General features: G+C 38.2%; 1 protein-coding gene across 1 annotated transcript; it reads left to right on the top strand.

The window, feature by feature from the left end:
- Positions 1–9,027: 9,027 nt before the first annotated feature.
- On the top strand, positions 9,028–14,573 carry LOC134322319 (uncharacterized; the record flags this gene model as incomplete). The annotated part of the gene is made up of 2 exons (XM_063004058.1): positions 9,028–9,912; positions 14,370–14,573. Coding segments are annotated over 2 exons (1,089 nt in total), but the record flags the coding sequence as incomplete, so codon positions are not given.
- Positions 14,574–19,967: the final 5,394 nt, after the last annotated feature.

The following is a 19,967-nucleotide window of genomic DNA, read 5'->3' on the forward strand; positions in this document are numbered from 1 at the left end:
GATCAAAACTCGGCTCTCAGTCACTAAGTGTGAACTATCCAACAACTCGACCCGACCGGCTCGTCGACCGCTCGGCGACCGGATCGAGTTTTCTAGCACGTCAGATATCTGATCTCAGATGGGCAACTGGGAATGAGTGACATGTCGAACAGCCAATGAGAACGCAGGATACAGCATGAAGGGAAATGCAGAAGAGGATATAGTTTATATCAGGATACACCGGCACACACACATAGTATTTCTGATTTGATCGTCCTCTACAAAACATAACACCCACGCTGCATTACAAAATTATTAATTAACATCCACTTTACTACAGAACAAGCCATATACTGTTTGTGTTGCCAAATCCACTCAGATTCATTTATTTTTCCTCTTTGATTTTACGCTGCACATCAGACGACAAAAACTTTGATCGCTCGCTACTTGTTGACGTGCATTTTTGGACGTGGTCATTAAACCCCTCGTCACTTCTCACGTGTGTTTTTGTAAAGAAAAAAAAAAAGGAGACCAGAGAAGCTCGCCTGCGATTCCAGTTGGTGATGGATCGTGTAGTGTGAAACACCCTATCGCCGATCAGTCGTGTAGTGTGAAATATACACCGACTGAAATACTCCCGAGTGCAAGAGATTCAGTTGTGTAGTGTGAACTGTACAGCGACCTGACGACTTGGAAAGTCGTGTAGTGTGAACTTGGCATTAGTGTGTGTTGTGCTGGTATGAGTGGATCAGACACAGCAGCGCTGCTGGACTTTTTAAATACCGTGTCCACTCACTGTCCACTCTATTAGACACTCCTACCTAGTTGGTCCACCTTGTAGATGTAAAGTCAGAGACGATGGCTCATCTATTGCTGCTGTCTGAGTTGGTCATCTTCTAGACCTTCATCAGTGGTCACAGGACACTGTTGGCTGAATGTTTTTGGTTGGTGGACTATTCTCAGTCCAACAGTGACAGTGAGGTGTTTAAAAACTCCATCAGCATTGCTGTGTCTTATCTACTCATACCAGCACAACACACACTAACACACCACCACAATATAATTGTCACTGCAGTGCTGAGAATAATCCACCAACCAAATAATACCTACTCTGTAGTGGTCCTGTGGGGGTCCTGACCATTGAAGAACACCATTAAGGGGGCTTAAAAAGTATGTAGAAAAACAGATGGACTACAGTCAGTAATTGTAGAACTACAAAGTGCTTCCATATGGTAAGTGGAGCTGATAAAATGGACAGTGAGTGTAGAAACAAGGAGCTGGTTTTAATGTTATGGCTGATCTGTAGATATACACCCAATGCCAATGAAATGGCTTTAAAGTTAAAATTGGAGTTAGAAAAAAAACATAGTATTATAATACAGGTGTGTTTGTGTGGCTAAGTATGTGTATATGTGACACTAAGCTCTTCTGTTTCCAAGTGACCAGTCCCGATATGGCTGTCAGTTCAACCTATTTAGATAAGTAGTTAACAGAAACCACATCACATAGTAACCAGTGATGTGGAAAACAATAAATCACACACAGTGTACATTTCACCTCACAGAGTCATGCTGTTTGATGAGAGAGATGAACAGTGAGAGTTTACATGTATTTGGAAAAAGAAAGTAATAAGTACTTAATACTGTTAAGTTAAATTTTAAATTACATCAGTATTAAATTACATCTGTATTTTTTAACTATTTAGAAGAAAGAAAACATCTAGTCTAATGTTTGTACATCAGTTAAAAAGAACTAACATTAAATTTACTTCAGTAATCATGTGTTCAAAGCTAAATTTTCTCAATAACTATTACTGTTTCAATGTTAATTTCATGCAGAGATTCTTTCCACTATTTCTAAAGATTTCCCCTTTCTATTGAAGGCAACAGTCTAAGCTTACCGCCCATGCTTGCATTACTCCAGATGTAGAGGGAATCCCTCTTCTTCTTTCTTCCTCCCTGGCTCTGTCAGTTATTCCTTTGTTTTTCCTCAGTTTGAGGTTGTGCATAGCACTGTCATTTAACCTGTAGACGCAGGGTTCTTCTGGAGCGCAGCTTATTCTAAGTGGTTCTTCGAGGAGACACAGAGGCAAAAGAGCAGCCTGCCAGATCCTCAGCACTGAATCCAAGAGCTAAGAATGAAGCGTGAGTGAGTGAGTGAGTAAGTGAGGGGGTGAGAGAGAAACAGATAAAGCTAATAGTGAACACAGCACTGAGGGGTGGGGGGGAGTAAAAGGAGGGGGGATCGTTGAAACATTAAAGAGGTTTTCTTCACCATGTGTGTGCTTATCATGTTATATACCAGAAGGGGACTATCAGCCCAACTTAGGCCTTAAGATAATCTAAAAATATCTATATACAGTAAGAATAGGAATTTAATAAAATATCAATATCAAACACAGAAAATTCATCAATCATATTGACCTTCCACATTTTCCCAGTTTAGATCTATCTGATTCCCTATTGCACTCTGTTAACCTCTGACAGCTGAATGAAGAGGAGAAAATAAAAACCCTATATGCAAAAAACAAATAAACAACCACTTTCCATAAAGTCTAATGAATGTGGGTGACAAAACAAAATGTAAAATATGATAGTCCAGTCATATCAACTATCAACTAGGAACTGGTTGATCAGATTCAATTCAAGTCAGATTCAATTTATTTAGACATTGTGGGTAGCACTGTCGCCTCACAGCATGCAGGTCCTGGGTTCGATCACCAGGTGGGGCCATCCGGGTCCTTTCTGTGTGAAGTTTGCATGTTCTCCCCATGTCTGCGTGCATGGGTTTATGTGAATTGGAGACACTAAATTGTCCATGACTGTGTTCGATATAACCTTGTGAACTAATGAACCTTGTGTAAAATGTAACTATCGTTCCTGTCATGAATGTTACCAAAGTGTAAAACATGACGTTAAAATCCTAATAAACAAACAAACAAACATTTAGACAGGCAGTTGAGTGAGTCAAGCCTCTCACTACTAAAGAGGAATACATAAGCAATAAACAAAGTATATAATAAACAGAGTATTTACAACCTAAATATATTTATTTTTACTAATAATGAGCTTTTGGTAGATCCTTCCTTTATCCCAATTTAGTATACTCTGACCTGTTACCTATTACTAATAGGTATCTGCTTATTGTGGAACTTAAAGTGGTTTAAATTGTATTTTCTATAAAACTTTTACTTTTATTTTGTGCCTTAATTAGAAAAACATACATTAAAAAAACAAAGCAGATATTGGGCTGATGTATATAGTATATGTATGATTTTCTTCTTTTTTACAAGATATTGCCGTTTACACTTTTTCTTAGTTTATGCTTTTGCTTCAACATATACAGTCTACAGATTATTGTTGGCTCCTGTGTGTAGTTGTGTTCTATATGTACCTGTGTTTGTCTTGTGCGCTTTAATGATCTTGTTAGTGTTTGCACAGCACAGAAGTTTTACCCAGTGATTGCCAAAAGTTATTTTTTAATAATCACAGTCCTCTATTTTTATTTTTTATTTTTACCTCTAGTACCTCTTTTGGCTCAATATAATGAATTATTAATGGTACAAAAGTTATTAAAGCTATGTAATAAAAATCTGTAAAAGCCTTCAGATTACAATATTTTGCTTTAAGTTAAGTTTATGTATTTCTAGTTATATTGATAGTCAAGCAGGAAGAAACAATTATGGTTTAGCAACCTTCCCATGAAGCTTTCAACTGCCCCAACCCACACCCCTCTGAGGATTTGCAAATGGCAAATAATAATCATTTTATTCAGATCAGTCCTGTATAGCTGTTTATTGGTTCTGACATGATTACTGTCAACAGCAGAGGCAGAAATCTGGTTTAGCTATGGACCTAAACACATATGGATTTCTCAGCCTCATGTATGGATTTTTCTTTTTTTTTCTATCAATTCGTATAGACCTAAACTCATGACATAACCCTATTGGCTGATTTGTTACGGATTTCTACAGAGAGGCTTCTTTTGAGTCTCTTAATAAGGCATTTGACATCCAAGATCAATCAAAACAAACCCTTAGATGTCTCTGGAACTGTGCTAGAGGGATGGAAAACACTTCTCAAAGATATTAACTCAGTTGGTGTTTTAAGTGCTAAACAGTCCCCAATCACCCATGGGTTTTCAAATTAATTGTAATCTGGTGACTGCGAGAGAATGTGATTAACAATTTTTTTATCAAACCATTCTTTTATCCAGCTTTCCTTATAACTGTGGCACTGGACTGTCAGGATACAAACATCTCATCATAGTGATTAGGTGATTACTTTGACTTTTATTTGATTGTAGACAGGATAAACCTGAGCTATTTCATGTTTTGTCTGCTCAACTTCATTTCATTTGTTAATATACCTCCATCCCTGCATTTCAGGCCTGCAACACATTTAAAAAAGTTGGGACGGGGGCAATTTAAGGTTAGTAAACACTGAAACACTACATCACCTGGTCTCCTCGGTGCCAAAACGTCTTTTAAGTGTAGTGAAAAGGAATGGCAACATTACAAAGTGGTAAATGCTTTAATGTCCCAACTTTTTTGGAATGTGTTGCTGAAAAGCAAGAATGGATTGTCACGTGGGAAGAAAGGGACACAAACGCAGAAGTAAAAATTAGGGCTGTCAAACGATACAATTTTTTAATCGCGATTAATCTCAGAATTTCATATAGTTAATCGCGATTAATCGCATTAAATAAAATCTCTGTAAATGTTATAGAAAACAAGGTTTTTTAAGTGAAATGTGAAAAGTGGACGTTTCTACACGAAGTGAGTGTGTTTTGACCCTTTTGGGGCTTCCATAGTTCATGGACTAGCGTGCTTGACTCCGGTATTCAGTGCCGTAACAGATTAAGTTAATAAAGTGTTTTGCTCCCGACAACTTGTGAATATAGCGTGTATTTATTTCTTTATTATGCAAGTGCATCCCTACGACGCTCAGTTATATTATTTTAACAAACCGCAAATGAACAACGGTGGCAAGCCCGACATTAAAACGTTTGTTCTACCAGTCAAGTCTCAACATGAACTAGAATCTGCGTTAACGGCACTATTTTTTTTAATCGCGTTAAATTGAGATTGCGTTAATGCGTTATTATCGCGTTAACTTCGACAGCCCTAGTAAAAATAAAAGAATATTTTATTTATTTAATAAGGACAACGGAAAGGTAAACAGTTAACAAAAACAGAACAAAAAAACCGATCGGAAACTCCGACGGAAGCTGCTGACGCAGCTAAATGCAAAAAGGGAACAAATGAAGAAAGCGGGACGCGAACCCAGGTCTCAGGCATGATAGCCGGGAGCGTTACCACTGCGCTAACGTAGCGCTGGAAAAAGAAAAGCACGAGAGCGCCTAAAGCGCTCCGGTGAATGAGTGCGGCAGAGAACCTCCACTGAACGCTAGCCCCAGCACTGCGGTGGGCTAGCGAGGGTTTCGATCGGGTGCTCTTAGCCTTGGGTCGCGGGACTGAGGTACACCGATCTGAAACAAAAGAGCAAAAAACAAGTAAAGTTAGACAGATATGCGGATTCGAACCGGGGATGGTGGCGGGATAACCGCTTACTCTACGGAGTCCCCACCCAGCGGTTGAGGAATCCAATGATCAGGTTAACTAAAGGCTCTGAAGCCGAAGCTACTACCAGCGCTGAATGAAACCGCTAAAGCTAGATGCTAAGCGCATAAATAAACGGCAGTTCGAGGACTGCACGGCGTCGCACCACGCTGGTTCTAAGAAAGTAGAAAGAAAACCCTAACTACCTCAACCTTACGGTTTACACACCCGGATGGCCTTGTGCCACCAGGGGTACCACCTATGGCACGAAGCGTGGACGAGCTGCCACAATGAGAGTGAAAACAAACAAAGGTGCAACACCCGCTGCTGAGTGGAGCTGGCTTAAGTAGGCCAGCCCCCAGCTGCGGGTGATCAGCCCTAATTGGGAGGCTTACTATAAGAAGCCTTTGTTTTCTGAGCTCTGTAAGACCTGTTTCGCTGGGAACCCGGGGCACGTTCACCAGCTACTACAGGCTTCCTAATATGGATGTTTATTAATAAATGAAATGAAGTTCACCAGACAAAACATGAACATCTCCGGTTCATCCTGTCTGCAATGAAATAAAAGTCAAAGTAAATGTAAGAAATGTAACAAACTTTGGGGTTGTAGTTTATTTCAGGGCCTGAAAATCTGAAATTTTTTGATGATTCAAAAAATATTAGTGTTTTTCTAGCTAAACATTCACAGAAAGGAATCATTATTCACATACTTTCTTTTAAAGGCTTTAGGAAAGGGTAGAAACTAGCCACACTGTGCCAGGTCACCATGATCTCAAAATCTGCATACCTCATAAGACTCTCCTACTATTTCTTTAATTCATTTATCCCTGTTCTCTTTCTACATTTGAGTAAGGAGAGTAGAACTGACATTAATATGAAATGTATTGCCCACATTGCCCAAGGAGGGGATTTGTACCATACAGTTATTGGACAGAAAAAAGTTTTTGCTTTCAGCAATAAGAGGATCCTTCCCAGTTAAAATATAAAAAAGGATTACATTACCACTTGTGTTGGCAGGAACACTAAGAGCAGAACTGGTTCACAAATCACAAAGGAGAATGGTTTTATTTTGTCTGTAAAAGTTAAATGTAATCCACCTGGTAGTGTGGATCCACAACTGGCAAGGCCTAAACTGTGATTCATAGCACACCTCAAAAGCTGATTTTATGAAAAGGGGAATATATACTGACATTCTATCCCAGTTTCTATTTTTACTCTCTGTTTAACCACTGAAAAGAATTTTTTTTCTTGCAGCATAGGTGACAGGCTTTACCACCGCGTTAGTGTAGCGGCAGATAGTGCTAAATGACTATCCAGAGCCAAGACCAGGCAGCAGACAAACAGGCCTAACAGACTGTCTGCGAGTCGCCATCGGACGTCACCCGGAATCCTTAGCTCACAAACCATTGAGACTGTGTCTGTTTACCGTGGCAGGTGTAAGCCAAAACAAAATCAAAAAGTATGTCATAATAACTTAATTAAAATTAATCTAAATGAGCATCATGAAAACCATAGTAGGGCTAAACTAAAGTTAGGACTTCTAAACATCAGGTCACTTGCATGCAAAACAGTAATTGTAAATGAAATAATTACAGATAATTGTCTTAGTGCACTTTGTTTAACCGAGACCTGGGCTAGACCTGATGAGTATCTAGGTTTAAATGAAGCATCTCCTCCGGGTTACAATTATGAACATAAGCCACGTCTTAGCGGTCGTGGTGGAGGAATAGCCACAATTTATGATAAAGACATAGGTCTTACTGTAAAATCATCTCCCCTAACAAACTCGTTTGAGGTTCTTATCTCTGACATAACCAATAAATGTTCATCTGATAAAACTAGTATGTTTAAACTGGTTACTGTTTATCGACCCCCTGGTCCTTACTCAGAATTTCTTAACGAATTTGCCGATTTTCTTTCTAAATTAGTCTTATCAACTAAAAAAGCTTTAATTGTTGGTGACTTTAATATTCATTATGAGGATAAGTGTAATCCACTCAAAATTGCGTTTGATTCTATTTTAGAATCTCTAGGCTTCACCCAAAATGTAACAGGACCCACTCACCGCTGTAAACATACCTTAGATTTAATACTTACTTAGGGTATAAACATAGACAACCTGGAAATTGTACCACAGAATGACTTAATTTCTGATCACTCCCTACAAATTTATGAAGTGTCCCTGTCCAATAATATACAGCAACCACATCGTTTTAAATGTAAGCGTACTATTACATCTGCAACTGCAGCAGCGTTCATAAACTGCCTACCAGAATTACCAAATATACCAGCATCAGAACCTAAAGAACTAGATCAGGCAACTCAAAACCTAGAAACCGTACTGCGCACAACCTTAGATAACGTAGCCCCACTCAAAACTAAACTGATTAGGGAGAAAAAAACTTGCTCCTTGGTACAATGACCACACATGCGCACTTAAAAAAGCAGCACGGAAATTAGAACGCAAGTGGCATCACACTACACTGGAGGTGTATAAGATTGCTTGGAAAGATGCTCTAACTGAGTATAAACATGCACTTATAAAAGCTAAATCTTTATATTATTCGTCCCTAATAGAGAAAAATAAAAACAATCCTAGATTCCTTTTCGAGACAGTGTCCAAGTTAACTAAAAACGTCAATGAAACTGAATCTCATATACCACCTGACTGTACCAGCGATGATTTTTAAAAATTCTTTAATGACAAAATAGAAAAAATACGACTTCAGAGTCAAAGTGTGTCACTTGCCAATGTTAAGTATGAACTCACTCTGAGCAGCATTGGTGATAATAGTAACGAGTTAATCCAACTAAATTCCTTTAATCCAATCTCCCAAAATGAACTAACTGTGTTGATTAAATCATCGAAGTCATCATCGTGTACACTCGATCCTGTTCCAACTCGTTTACTTAAAGATTTACTCCCAGCTATTGTAGAGCCCCTGCTTACATTAATCAATGCATCCCTTAGCCTTGGGTATGTACCTAAATTGTTTAAAAGTGCCGTTATTAAACCCCTGATTAAAAAAACTAATCTTGATCCACATGTTTTATCTAATCATAGGCCAATTTCAAACCTTCCTTTTGTCTCTAAAATATTAGAAAAAGTCGTTTCCAAACAATTGTGTTCTTATTTGAATGAAAATTGTATTCATGAAAAATTTCAATCAGGATTTAGACCCAATCATAGTACCGAAACCGCATTAATTAGTGTAGTTAACGAGTTGTTAATGTCTTCTGATAATGGATGTGTCTCTTTTCTTGTTCTATAAGATCTTAGCGCAGCGTTTGATACGGTCGATCATAACATTTTACTGGATAGGCTAGAAAATACAGTAGGTGTTAAAGGACTCGCACTCTCTTGGTTTCAATCATATCTGACTGACCGCTCGCAATTTGTTTATGTAAATAATAAATGCTCGGAAACTACAAAAGTAAAGTGTGGTGTTCCACAGGGGTCGGTACTGGGACCACTATTATTTACACTCTATATGCTTCCACTAGGTGAAATTATTCATAAACATGGCATAAAATTTCACTGCTATGCAGATGACACACAACTGTATATATCAGCCAAACCAAATGATACTGACACAATCAGTAAGATAGAAGATTGTGTAAACGACATTAAAAACTGGATGTCGTGTAATTTTCTTTTACTTAATTCAGATAAAACTGAGGTTTTACTTGTTGGCTCTAAAGCTGCAAGAGACAAGTTGTCTAACCTGGTGCTAAACCTAAACACTTTCTCTGTTACTCCCAGCCCAGATGTAAAAAACTTGGGTGTCACACTAGATTCAGATCTTTCATTTGATACACACATTAATAATATTACTAGAGTTGCTTTCTATCATTTGCGTAATATCTCTAAAATAAGAAATGTACTATCTGTTAATGACGCCGAAAAACTGATCCATGCGTTTATAACTTCTCGGTTAGATTATTGTAATGCTCTTCTAACTGGATGCTCTGGTAGATCCATACACAAACTCCAGTTAGTTCAAAATGCAGCAGCTCGAGTGCTAACTAGAACTAAAAAATCTGATCATATTAGTCCTGTTCTATCATCTCTACACTGGCTGCCAGTTAAATTCCGCATTGATTACAAAATACTTTTACTAACCTATAAAGCGCTACATGGTCTGGCTCCACAGTATCTGAGTGAACTTATTAATCACTACAGCCCAGCGCGTCCACTTCATTCACAAGATGCAGGGTTACTTATAGTTCCTAAAATTAAAAAGACCACAGCTGGTGGAAGAGCATTTTCTTACAAAGCTCCACAACTCTGGAATAATCTTCCTGCCTCTATTCGGGATTCGGACACAGTCTCAATGTTTAAGTCTAGACTGAAAACATATTTATTTTCTCAGGCTTTTGAATAATATAGACAAAGGCGCAGAGCTTGGGGGTTCTTGGTCATAGAAACTTGTGGTGATCAGGGATGTTGGGTTGCTGTCGTTCTGCCTCTCTTGTCCAATCACTCCGGTTTGGGTAGGAGAGGTGGGCGCTGATGTCCTGTAAAAGCCTTCATGACCTTGTTACCTGCTCGCTCTCCCTTTTAGTTATGCTGTAATATTTAGGGCTGCCGGAGTCTAAAACTCTCTGTAAAACTGTTTTACTCAACTAGCATTGCACATTATTAACTACATTCTTTGTTGTTTTACTCCAAAGGCATTCTGATGGAAACCTGTTTACCCGCCGAGGTTAAGGATTAAAGTCGAGACTGCCGTGACAACTATGCTGCTCCTGCCGGATGTGACGGGTCTGGAGTAATTGCACCAAGAATGACAAGAACTCACTACAGACTTTATTGAAGACTAGAGCGAATAACAACTCTATTATTATTTATTTATCTATTTATTACGTTATAACTTTTAGATCAATTAATTCTGTGTTTGTATGCTTTGTGTAAATCGTGTATTTATTTAAAGTATCCTCCAGACCACCCAAGAAGGATGGGCCCTGCTGAGTCTGGTTCCTCTCAAGGTTTCTTACTGTAATTTTCAGGGAGTTTTTCCTTGCCACAGTCGCCCTCGGCTTGCTCAACAGGGGTTTTTGTATCTGTTGGTCCTGGATTTTGTAAAGTTGCTTTGAGACAATGTCTATTGTAAAAAGCGCTATATAAATAAAGTTGACTTAATGGTTTTCTTGGTGACTGTGCTCCCAGCTCCCTTGAGATCATTGACAAGCTCCTCCCGTGTAATTCTGGACTGACCTCACCTTTCTCAGAATCATTCTTACCCCACCAGGTGAGATCTTGCATGGAGCTCCAGAGTGAGGGTGATTGACTGTGATCTTGTATTTCTTCCATTTTCGAATTATCGCACCAACAGTGGTCTCTTTCTCACCAAGCTTCTTGCTGATGGTCTTGTAGCCCATTCCAGCCTTGTGCAGGTCTACAATCTTGTCCCTGACGTCCTTTGATAGCTCTTTGGTCTTGCCCATGGTGGTCGAGAGATTTGAACGGAAGAAACTGATTCTGTGACAGGAGTCTTTTATACAGGGATAGGACTAATTTGTGTGCCTCATGGGCACATAACCGGTCTGTGGGGGTCAGAATTCTTGCCGGTTGGTAGGGGATCAAATACTTATTTCCCTTAATTAAATACAAATTAATTTATAACTTTTATTTAATGTTTTTTTTCTGGATTTTTTGTTGATATTCTGTCTCTCTCTGTTAAAATAAACCTTCCATAAAAATTATAGACTGTTCAAGTATTTGTAAGGGGGTAAACTTACAAAACCAGCAGGGGATCAAATACTTATTTCCCCCACTGTATATACGTATATATATAGGTATTATTTGGGTGGTGGATGATTCTCAGCACTGCAGTGACACTGACATGGTGGTGGTGTGTTAATGTGTGTTGTGCTGGTATGAGTGGATCAGACACAGCAGCGCTGCTGGACTTTTTAAATACCGTGTCCACTCACTGTCCACTCTATTAGACACTCCTACCTAGTTGGTCCACCTTGTAGATGTAAAGTCAGAGACGATCTCTCATCTATTGCTGCTGTCTGAGTTGGTCATCTTCTAGACATTCATCAGTGGTTAATTGGTGGACTATTCTCAGTCCAGCAGTGACAGTGAGGAGTTTAAAAACTCTAGCAGCGCTGCTGTGTCTTATCCACTCATACCAGCACAACACGCACTAACACACCACCACCATGTCAGTGTTACTGCAGTGCTAAGAATGATCCACCACCTAAATAATACCTGCTCTATGGTGGTCCTGTGGGGTCCTGACCATTGAAGAACAGCATGAAAGGGGACTAACAAAGAGTAGAGAAACAAATGGACTACAGAGAGCTACAAAATGCTTTTATATGGTAAGTGAAGCTAATAAAATGGACAGTGAGTGTAGAAAGAAGAAGGTGGTTTTAATGTTATTGTTGATCGGTGTATATATATGTCCTATTTGAGGAGAAAAGCAGGAAACACCCCGGGTGTCAGCCCAGACTGCTTCACCTAGAAATCTAACCCAGGACTTTCTTGCTGCGAGGCGACAGTGCCACAAACCGAGCCACCGTGCCGCTCATTTATTAAAAGCAAGCAAGTTGTATATTGCAAAAACATGCACTGGAAGAAATTGTGTTTTCAGTACTGTATAATTGCACCGTCTAGGTAGTGAGAAGACTCTCTTGGGAGGTTATTTTATCTGTATACATATTAATGACACCACCAATAATTTAATGGCTCTTTTTCTCCTCCAAGATATGTCAGTCAAAGCAGAGTCAGAGAAGACAGACAGGTACTAACAAGAGACTTCTGCCTCATCATACTAATAATGTAGCAAAATGGAGTATGCCTTCCATGGAGCAAAACAAAACAAAATAATGAAATTTTCATCGTAATTGTACAATGCCTCAAAGTAAAAAGTCAGCTAAAATGTGTTTCTTTATGACTGAACAGACTATATCATTGTGATACATATCTGTTTTTCATAATTTATTTTTGTTTATGTTTTTATTTAAGTAAAAAACTTAATACATATACATTTGATTGTTCTTTTCATTTTGATTTAAAATTTCTAACTGTGTTTTATAGGGGTTAGTGTCACGGCTCTGGGAAGGCCACTAAAGACAAAGAAAACACAATTAGAGCCTGTCCATTTGATGTTATTAGAAGAAATGTTTGAAGACACTGTTGTGTCATCATAGCATCCTGGTTGTCATGGCTAGTCTGATGTCAGAGGGACCAGAGAAATTGTTCCTCTACTTGCTGTTATTTTGAGCTAAAAAAATTTTTTCATTTGTAAGTGGGTGGCTGTGGTTCTCTGAAATGGAGGGGAAAAAAATGAGATGTCTGGGTCAGAGTGCTAAGCAATAAAGTACAAACAATAGAGTAAATGCAATAAATGCAAATTTGCCACTTGTCCTTAAAGAAAGCAGTAGTAGGAAACAACTGATGTGTTGTAACCATTCCATGTATGCTATTATTACGAATTTACAAAATAACAGTAATTAATATATACTGTACTGCAATCTTACCATGCAACACTGATGTTCCTTGTTTAATAAAAGGCATCAAACTGCATATATGTTGAACCTCCTGAGTAGATTGCATATATTTGTATTCGTTCTGTGAGTTTGTGTGCTCCTCACACTCAGTTATGTAGCAGATCCTGGCCAATAGATTGCTGATTGGAGTGGAGGTGTGATCGTGACGGCAGTTTCGATTTTGGAACAGATAATCTATGTGTAGGAGTTGTACTTTACCAGTTGTACTTCTCGAGCAGCTAACTTGTCTGTTAACTGGGAACCACAGCCAATGACTGACGAGTGCTCATTCGCTGTTCGGTTTTGCCAACTGTGTGCTTTATAGACTTTGCCTTTGCTGTTTTTGTATAGTTCACTTTGATTAGTGTTTCATGCTGTGTGATCCTGTGTGAACGGTTGTGACCCTACATAGTAGTCTTTGTTACCCTGTGATATTTTGTACATTTGTTGTAAATAGAAATTGTATGCATGTTTCCTCTTGTATATACTTTTGTACATCCCTTTTGTAAAAATCCTTGGTTGTCATTGCCCTTTGTTTATACTCTCTTCTTTATTACTCTATAAACTGGTTTACTTGTATTTGGTAAGACTCAGTTTCATCTGATTGTTATTTTCGGGTTTCGTGCAATCCATTATTCCATTCCACACCCCACCCAACCCTTAAGTAACATAACAGTTTGGAGGCATGTCCTAAAAATCATTTTGTAATTCTCATTAGTAAGTTGGGAAGCTCGTATATAAAATTTTATCGCAAATGCTATTTGTTTCCCAATAACACAATTTAAAGTTTATTAGGAATTGGTTTTTCCTAACTCAATTGGGAGTTTGTTTTTACCATTAAAATTTTGTATAGAGACTCATTATATAAATTAGTTAGAATTCAATTTGTATGTACTATTTCCACTCATATTTAGTTAAAATTTGACCACTACTTGAAGTTTTACTTTGTGGGTCAGGCAGAAGATTGGAAATTTAAGTATTGGAAAGAGTTGGAAAATGAGTTTCTCTGGAAAATGGCTTTGGTTGTGTCTACATTAGCAGATTTAGTTTGTTGTCCTACCAGTAGATTTGTATAGAAAGGATGATGTAGGAAGGTGTGATATAGCAAACCATTTTGAAGTCAATGTTTCAAGGCAGATGTTAAAGAAAGACATCAAGCAACTGGTTTTAGATAAATTAGTGAAATTAGATGCCCTAAAGTTGCCAAAGTGGGTTCTAGCGGAATGGATCTACAGGCATTTCCAGTTTATAGGATAGAAGCTATACCTCAAGTAGATCAGTCCTTGCCTATGTTTGAGCCTCTTTTGTTAGTTTTTACTTGATATAGGGTTTAGTTGGCATGGTTATGTATGGAAGCAGAAGAGAAGAAAATAGCTCACCAATAGACACTGAGAAAGAGGTTCGTTTTCAGAAGCTGGAACTGGGTGCATTAAAGGTTGCACCACATTTTTCCTATAAATTGGTGATTGCTTGTGTCTCTGAGCTGGTTCCTACTACTGCGGAACCTCCCAAACCAGGAGCACTGCTGTAAGTAGGCATATTGGCTTGGTTTTTCAGTTCAAGGACAACAAAATAGATGCTTAGAGAAGTGCAATATTTTTTAATTTGCCAAAAGGTTTGTGGGCATTGCTGAATTTAATAAATTATTAATCTTCTCATTATTCATTTAAATAAACAAAATGTTCTTAAATTAACTCAGACAGCAACTTTGGAGAATGAATTTGTACTTACACATAAAGCTGTGTTTGGCAATTCTATTAGAAAAGGATCTGAAAGATACTGAAAGGTTATTCATGAGGTAAGTGGTAAAAGATCCATTAAGGTTGTATCCAATTTCAGGTTTTGAGGAAAAGTTGGTATTGGAGTATTTGAATAAGGTATTTGCTGAAAAGAACACCCTTCTACAGTGAAGCATAATAGTGGCTTGGTAGTGTTCTGGGGTTGCTTTGCTTTTTCTGGCACTGGAAACCTACAGTGTGTGAAGGGCAAGCTGGGAAGAGAAAATATTGCCTTCTTTGAGGAACACGAAACTTGGGCATCACTGGACCTTCCTACAGGACAGTGATCCCAAGCATACCTTAAAGTCTACCAAGACTTGATTTTAAAAGAAGTCCTGGATGATTCTGGGGTGGCCCTATTGCCCATGAGGAATTAGCTGAAATATCTCTGGAAGGCTGCCAGAACCTGGCTATGCAAATGTATTTAAATAAGTGAATTTCATACACAGAAGTAAAACTGTACAAAGAAGACATTCAAATTAAATAACAGTAAATTTGAAATAAGAGATTTAAATTAGAATTAATAAAAAGCTGTAGTGGGCAATTTTGTTGTCCTGCTGAATTTTGCCAAGTGGTAGCATGTAAAGGTTAAAAAAAACCTAAGTGCTAAGTGCGACAAGGTAGTCTATGCTATCTAGATACAATACGAACCAATTTGGGACTGTTTCAGAGAGTCCTAGAGAGTCGATCTACAACAATATTATGGTCAACCGTGTCAAAGGCAGAACTAACATTTCTGACTCTGAGTTTAGACAGATGGCATTAAGGACAGTCTCAGTGCTGTGATGTGTATAAAAACCAGACTAGAATTTATCAAGGCAGCTATTTCAGCTTAGCAACTTTTCTACGAGATTGGAAATTGGTCTGCAGTTGCTAAGGGTAGTGGAATCTGGGTCTTTCTTTTTAAAAAGTGGTTTAATAACGGAGGTCTTTAGTGATTTTCGGAAAATACCTGAGCTTAATGAGCTATTGACTATCTGAAGAAGATCTGTTTTCAAGCAGTTAAAATGTCTTTGAGGAATTTTGCAGGGAAGACATCAATGCTGCAAGAGGATGGCTTTAAGTGTAGCACAGATTCAATGAAAATGTTGTCATTAATAATACTAAAGTCAGACATTTTAACTAGATTTTTTCTGTGTCGCATTATGTGAGGAGCAGCTTCATTTACTGGCAGCAAGGTCAGTATGGGCTGTCTGATGCTTGTCATCGTGTCTCTATAAAAAGCAGCAAATTCATTGCACTTAGAGACTGAGAGAAATTCAGGATCCATAACTATAGGGGTCTTTTTTCAGTCTATCAACAGTGGCAAACAGAGTGCGAGAGTTATTTATGTTCTTGTTTATAATGACTGTCTGGCTTTTTTGTTGTTTTCAAGCTATAATCTTTTAGGCTTTGTCTCTAAATATCATAGCTATGTACTTGTACTGTAGCTTGTACTGTTTCTCTACCTCCCAGAGATCTGTCAGAGATTTTCTTTTTTTTTTCAGGTGCCAACAGATCAGTTATGATTCTGATCCTAGTATTAAAATTTTCTTGGAGAGTATCATTTAAGTGCCTCTTTCTGATATTGACAGGTTGTCTATGTAACACTGAGAAGATTGGAATATCAAACAGAATACAGAAATGATCAGATATCGTCAGATCCTCAATAGTGATAGAGTTAATATTAATATTCTTGCTAATAATCAGGTTGAGTATGTGACACCTATTGTGTGTGGGCTTGTTTACATGTTGTTGGAACCCAAAAATGTATAACAGAGCAAGACACTTTTTGCCACACTGTCTATGTGTAAGTTAAAATCACCTATTATTAAAATGTCCCAACGTTTTGAATCTGTTGCAGGTCTGGAGAAAATTTAAATATTGCCGTGTGCTTCTGACCAAAGGTGAAAAGGACCATCCAGACTGTTCAGCAACAAGTCCAAAAGCCTGTCTGTCATGGTATGGGGCTGTGTCAGTGCCCTTGGCAAAGGTAATTTACACTTCAGCATTAATACAGAAAAGTACATTGAGATCTTAAAGCAACATATGCTGCCTTCAAGACGTCATCTTTTCCAGGGACGTTCATGCATTTTTTTAACAAGACAATGCAAAACCACATGCTGCACACATTACAAAGGCATGGCTGCGGAAAAAGAGGGTACGGGTACTGGACTGGCCTGCCTGCAGTCCTGACCTGTCCCCAATAGAGAATGTGTGGAGAATTTTGAAAAAAAAAATGTGACAACGACCCCGTACTGTTGCACATCTTAAGACGTGTTTGCAGGAAGAATGGGACAAAATAAAAGCTGAAACACTAAATCACTTGCTATCCTCGGTGCCAAAACGTCTTTTAAGTGTGGTGAAAAGGAATGGCAACATTACAAAGTGGTAAATGCTTTACTGTACCAAATTTTTTTGGAATGTGTTGCAGGCCTGAAATGCAGGAATGTTTATTAATAAATGAAATTAAGTCGAGCAGAAAAAACATGAAATATCTCAGGTTCATCCTGTCTGCAATCAAATAAAAGTCAAAGTAAATGTAAGAAACTTTTTTTTTTTTTTTCCAATGCTGTCCCAACTTTTTCTGATTTTTTTTTTCTGGCAAACGTAAAAATATTAGAAAGAGAACAGCATGTTTATAAACAACATGCAGTTAATGGTAGTACAGTATAATCATTCCTAATATTTCTGACTCATAATTCAGTATCTTCATGCAGTGCACTCTAGAAACCATACAATAAGCTATCCTATTGTGTTGTGACAGCATGAACGTGCAAGGGACAACCATCTTTCAAATGCCTGAATCCTCAGATAAGAGGATGAAAAAGATATTCTTCCTTGGTGTCTCACCACATTCGAGGCTCAGACATCAATTAATCCTGAAATAGCCTGGGCAGAGGAGGTGATGTGTGATAGAGAAATGAGGTATGAGGCAGAAAACTGTATTTTTACTCAAAACTGAGTCTGACTTAAAACAAAAGTATACAGCTTTGATGCGACAATCAGGGCTTACAGAAACAGCAGTCATGATATGATATATGACTGCCATCAGTTGTATAAGAAAGAAAATCTAATTAAAATGCACAATTTTAATCAAGATGCACAATTTTAATCAAAATTTGCAATTTAGAGAATATGTCAGTGAGCTGCACTGGTCACAGTCATGTTCACGTTCCACTTATTCTCAGTTCCCAGAGTTTTAGCTTTGTTTTTTGTACGTGTTATGTTTTTTTTAACTCTGTTGATTGCCTCAATTTGCTGCACCTGTTTTGTGTTTGTAATTGCCTTGTTTATCCCTACTTAAACCCTCTTGTGTCTGCAAACTAGTGCTAAAGGTATCAAAGTACTACACAAGCCTGCAGTGAGCATTGTTTCACATTCTACCGCCTGACCAGAGCCTTGTTTATGATTACCTGTTTGGAGATTGACCAGCATTGCTTTGTTCTTGACCTCATCTTCATTGTGATTTTGCTTGCAATAATTACACCTGCACTTGCATCCTAACTCGTTTCTTCGATACCTTGTTACAGGATAATTCTATTATATAAAGAAAGACAGCTCATAAAGACTAGTCTTTTAATGTATTTAGGTCACACCAGCTCTTTGATTCTAAAAAATACTAAAGCACAGAAATCAGATATAAGAGCAAAAGTTATATCCTACCAAGTTTCAACCACTACATTATTTTCTTTTTAAGCGATAACTTAAGTAGTTACAGTAGACCCTTGACTAACGAATTTAATTGGTTCCAAAGGGCTACTCTTAAGTCAAAATGTTCGTAAGTTAAACCTATTTTTCCCATAAGAAATAATGTAAATAGAATTAATCCGTGCCAGACCTCCCAAACCACCCCCTTACCAAACCTAAAGCCTTAAATGGTATTTTTTGTTATAAATACAAGTATATTTTCTCTTAAATCTTAAATTATAGAATAGACATTACTGTAATAAACAATAATAAACAACAATACACAGTAGTACTGAACATAAAACGCACACCACATTTCATTACAGTACGTGTGCTGTACCATACATCATAATAAATTTTCCTTCTTTTTATATAAAATGTATCTACTAGAAACAACAATAACTCATATTTCTCTATTATTTCCTTCTTTATTTCAATAGTGTTGTATTTTGTAGGTGTAATTGCACGAAAGAAAGAATAGTTTACTGAACCGAATTCCTTCTTCTCTCTCACTTACTGTCCCCTCTGTCTGATACACAGTGACAGCTTCTGGCAGGAGTAATTATACAACAACAAATATTGATTTTTTTTCATTTTCTTACCACTGCGCTTCCTCTGCACATTCTCTGGGGATATTTTAATATTGAATTTTACAAAATATAAAGAAAACACCAGAAAAACACCGTCCGCTGTCCGAATGTTCACTCACTGTATATACAGTGTATCACAAAAGTGAGTACACCCCTCACATTTCTGCAAATATTTCATTATATCTTTTCATGGGACAACACTATAGACATGAAAATTGGATATAACTTAGAGTAGTCAGTGTACAACTTGTATAGCAGTGTAGATTTACTGTCTTCTGAAAATAACTCAACACACAGCCATTAATGTCTAAATAGCTGGCAACATAAGTGAGTACACCCCACAGTGAACATGTCCAAATTGTGCCCAAATGTGTCGTTGTCCCTCCCTGGTGTCATGTGTCAAGGTCCCAGGTGTAAATGGGGAGCAGGGCTGTTAAATTTGGTGTTTTGGGTACAATTCTCTCATACTGGCCACTGGATATTCAACATGGCACCTCATGGCAAAGAACTCTCTGAGGATGTGAGAAATAGAATTGTTGCTCTCCACAAAGATGGCCTAGGCTATAAGAAGATTGCTAACACCCTGAAACTGAGCTACAGCATGGTGGCCAAGGTCATACAGCGGTTTTCCAGGACAGGTTCCACTCGGAACAGGCTTCGCCAGGGTCGACCAAAGAAGTTGAGTCCACATGTTCGGCGTCATATCCAGAGGTTGGCTTTAAAAAATAGACACATGAGTGCTGCCAGCATTGCTGCAGAGGTTGAAGACGTGGAAGGTCAGCCTGTCAGTGCTCAGACCATACGCTGCACACTGCATCAACTCGGTCTGCATGGTCGTCATCCCAGAAGGAAGCTGACGCACAAGAAAGGCAGCAAACAGTTTGCTGA

This window comes from Trichomycterus rosablanca, chromosome 1 (genome assembly GCF_030014385.1).
Source record: "Trichomycterus rosablanca isolate fTriRos1 chromosome 1, fTriRos1.hap1, whole genome shotgun sequence".
Classification (NCBI taxonomy): domain Eukaryota; kingdom Metazoa; phylum Chordata; class Actinopteri; order Siluriformes; family Trichomycteridae; genus Trichomycterus; species Trichomycterus rosablanca.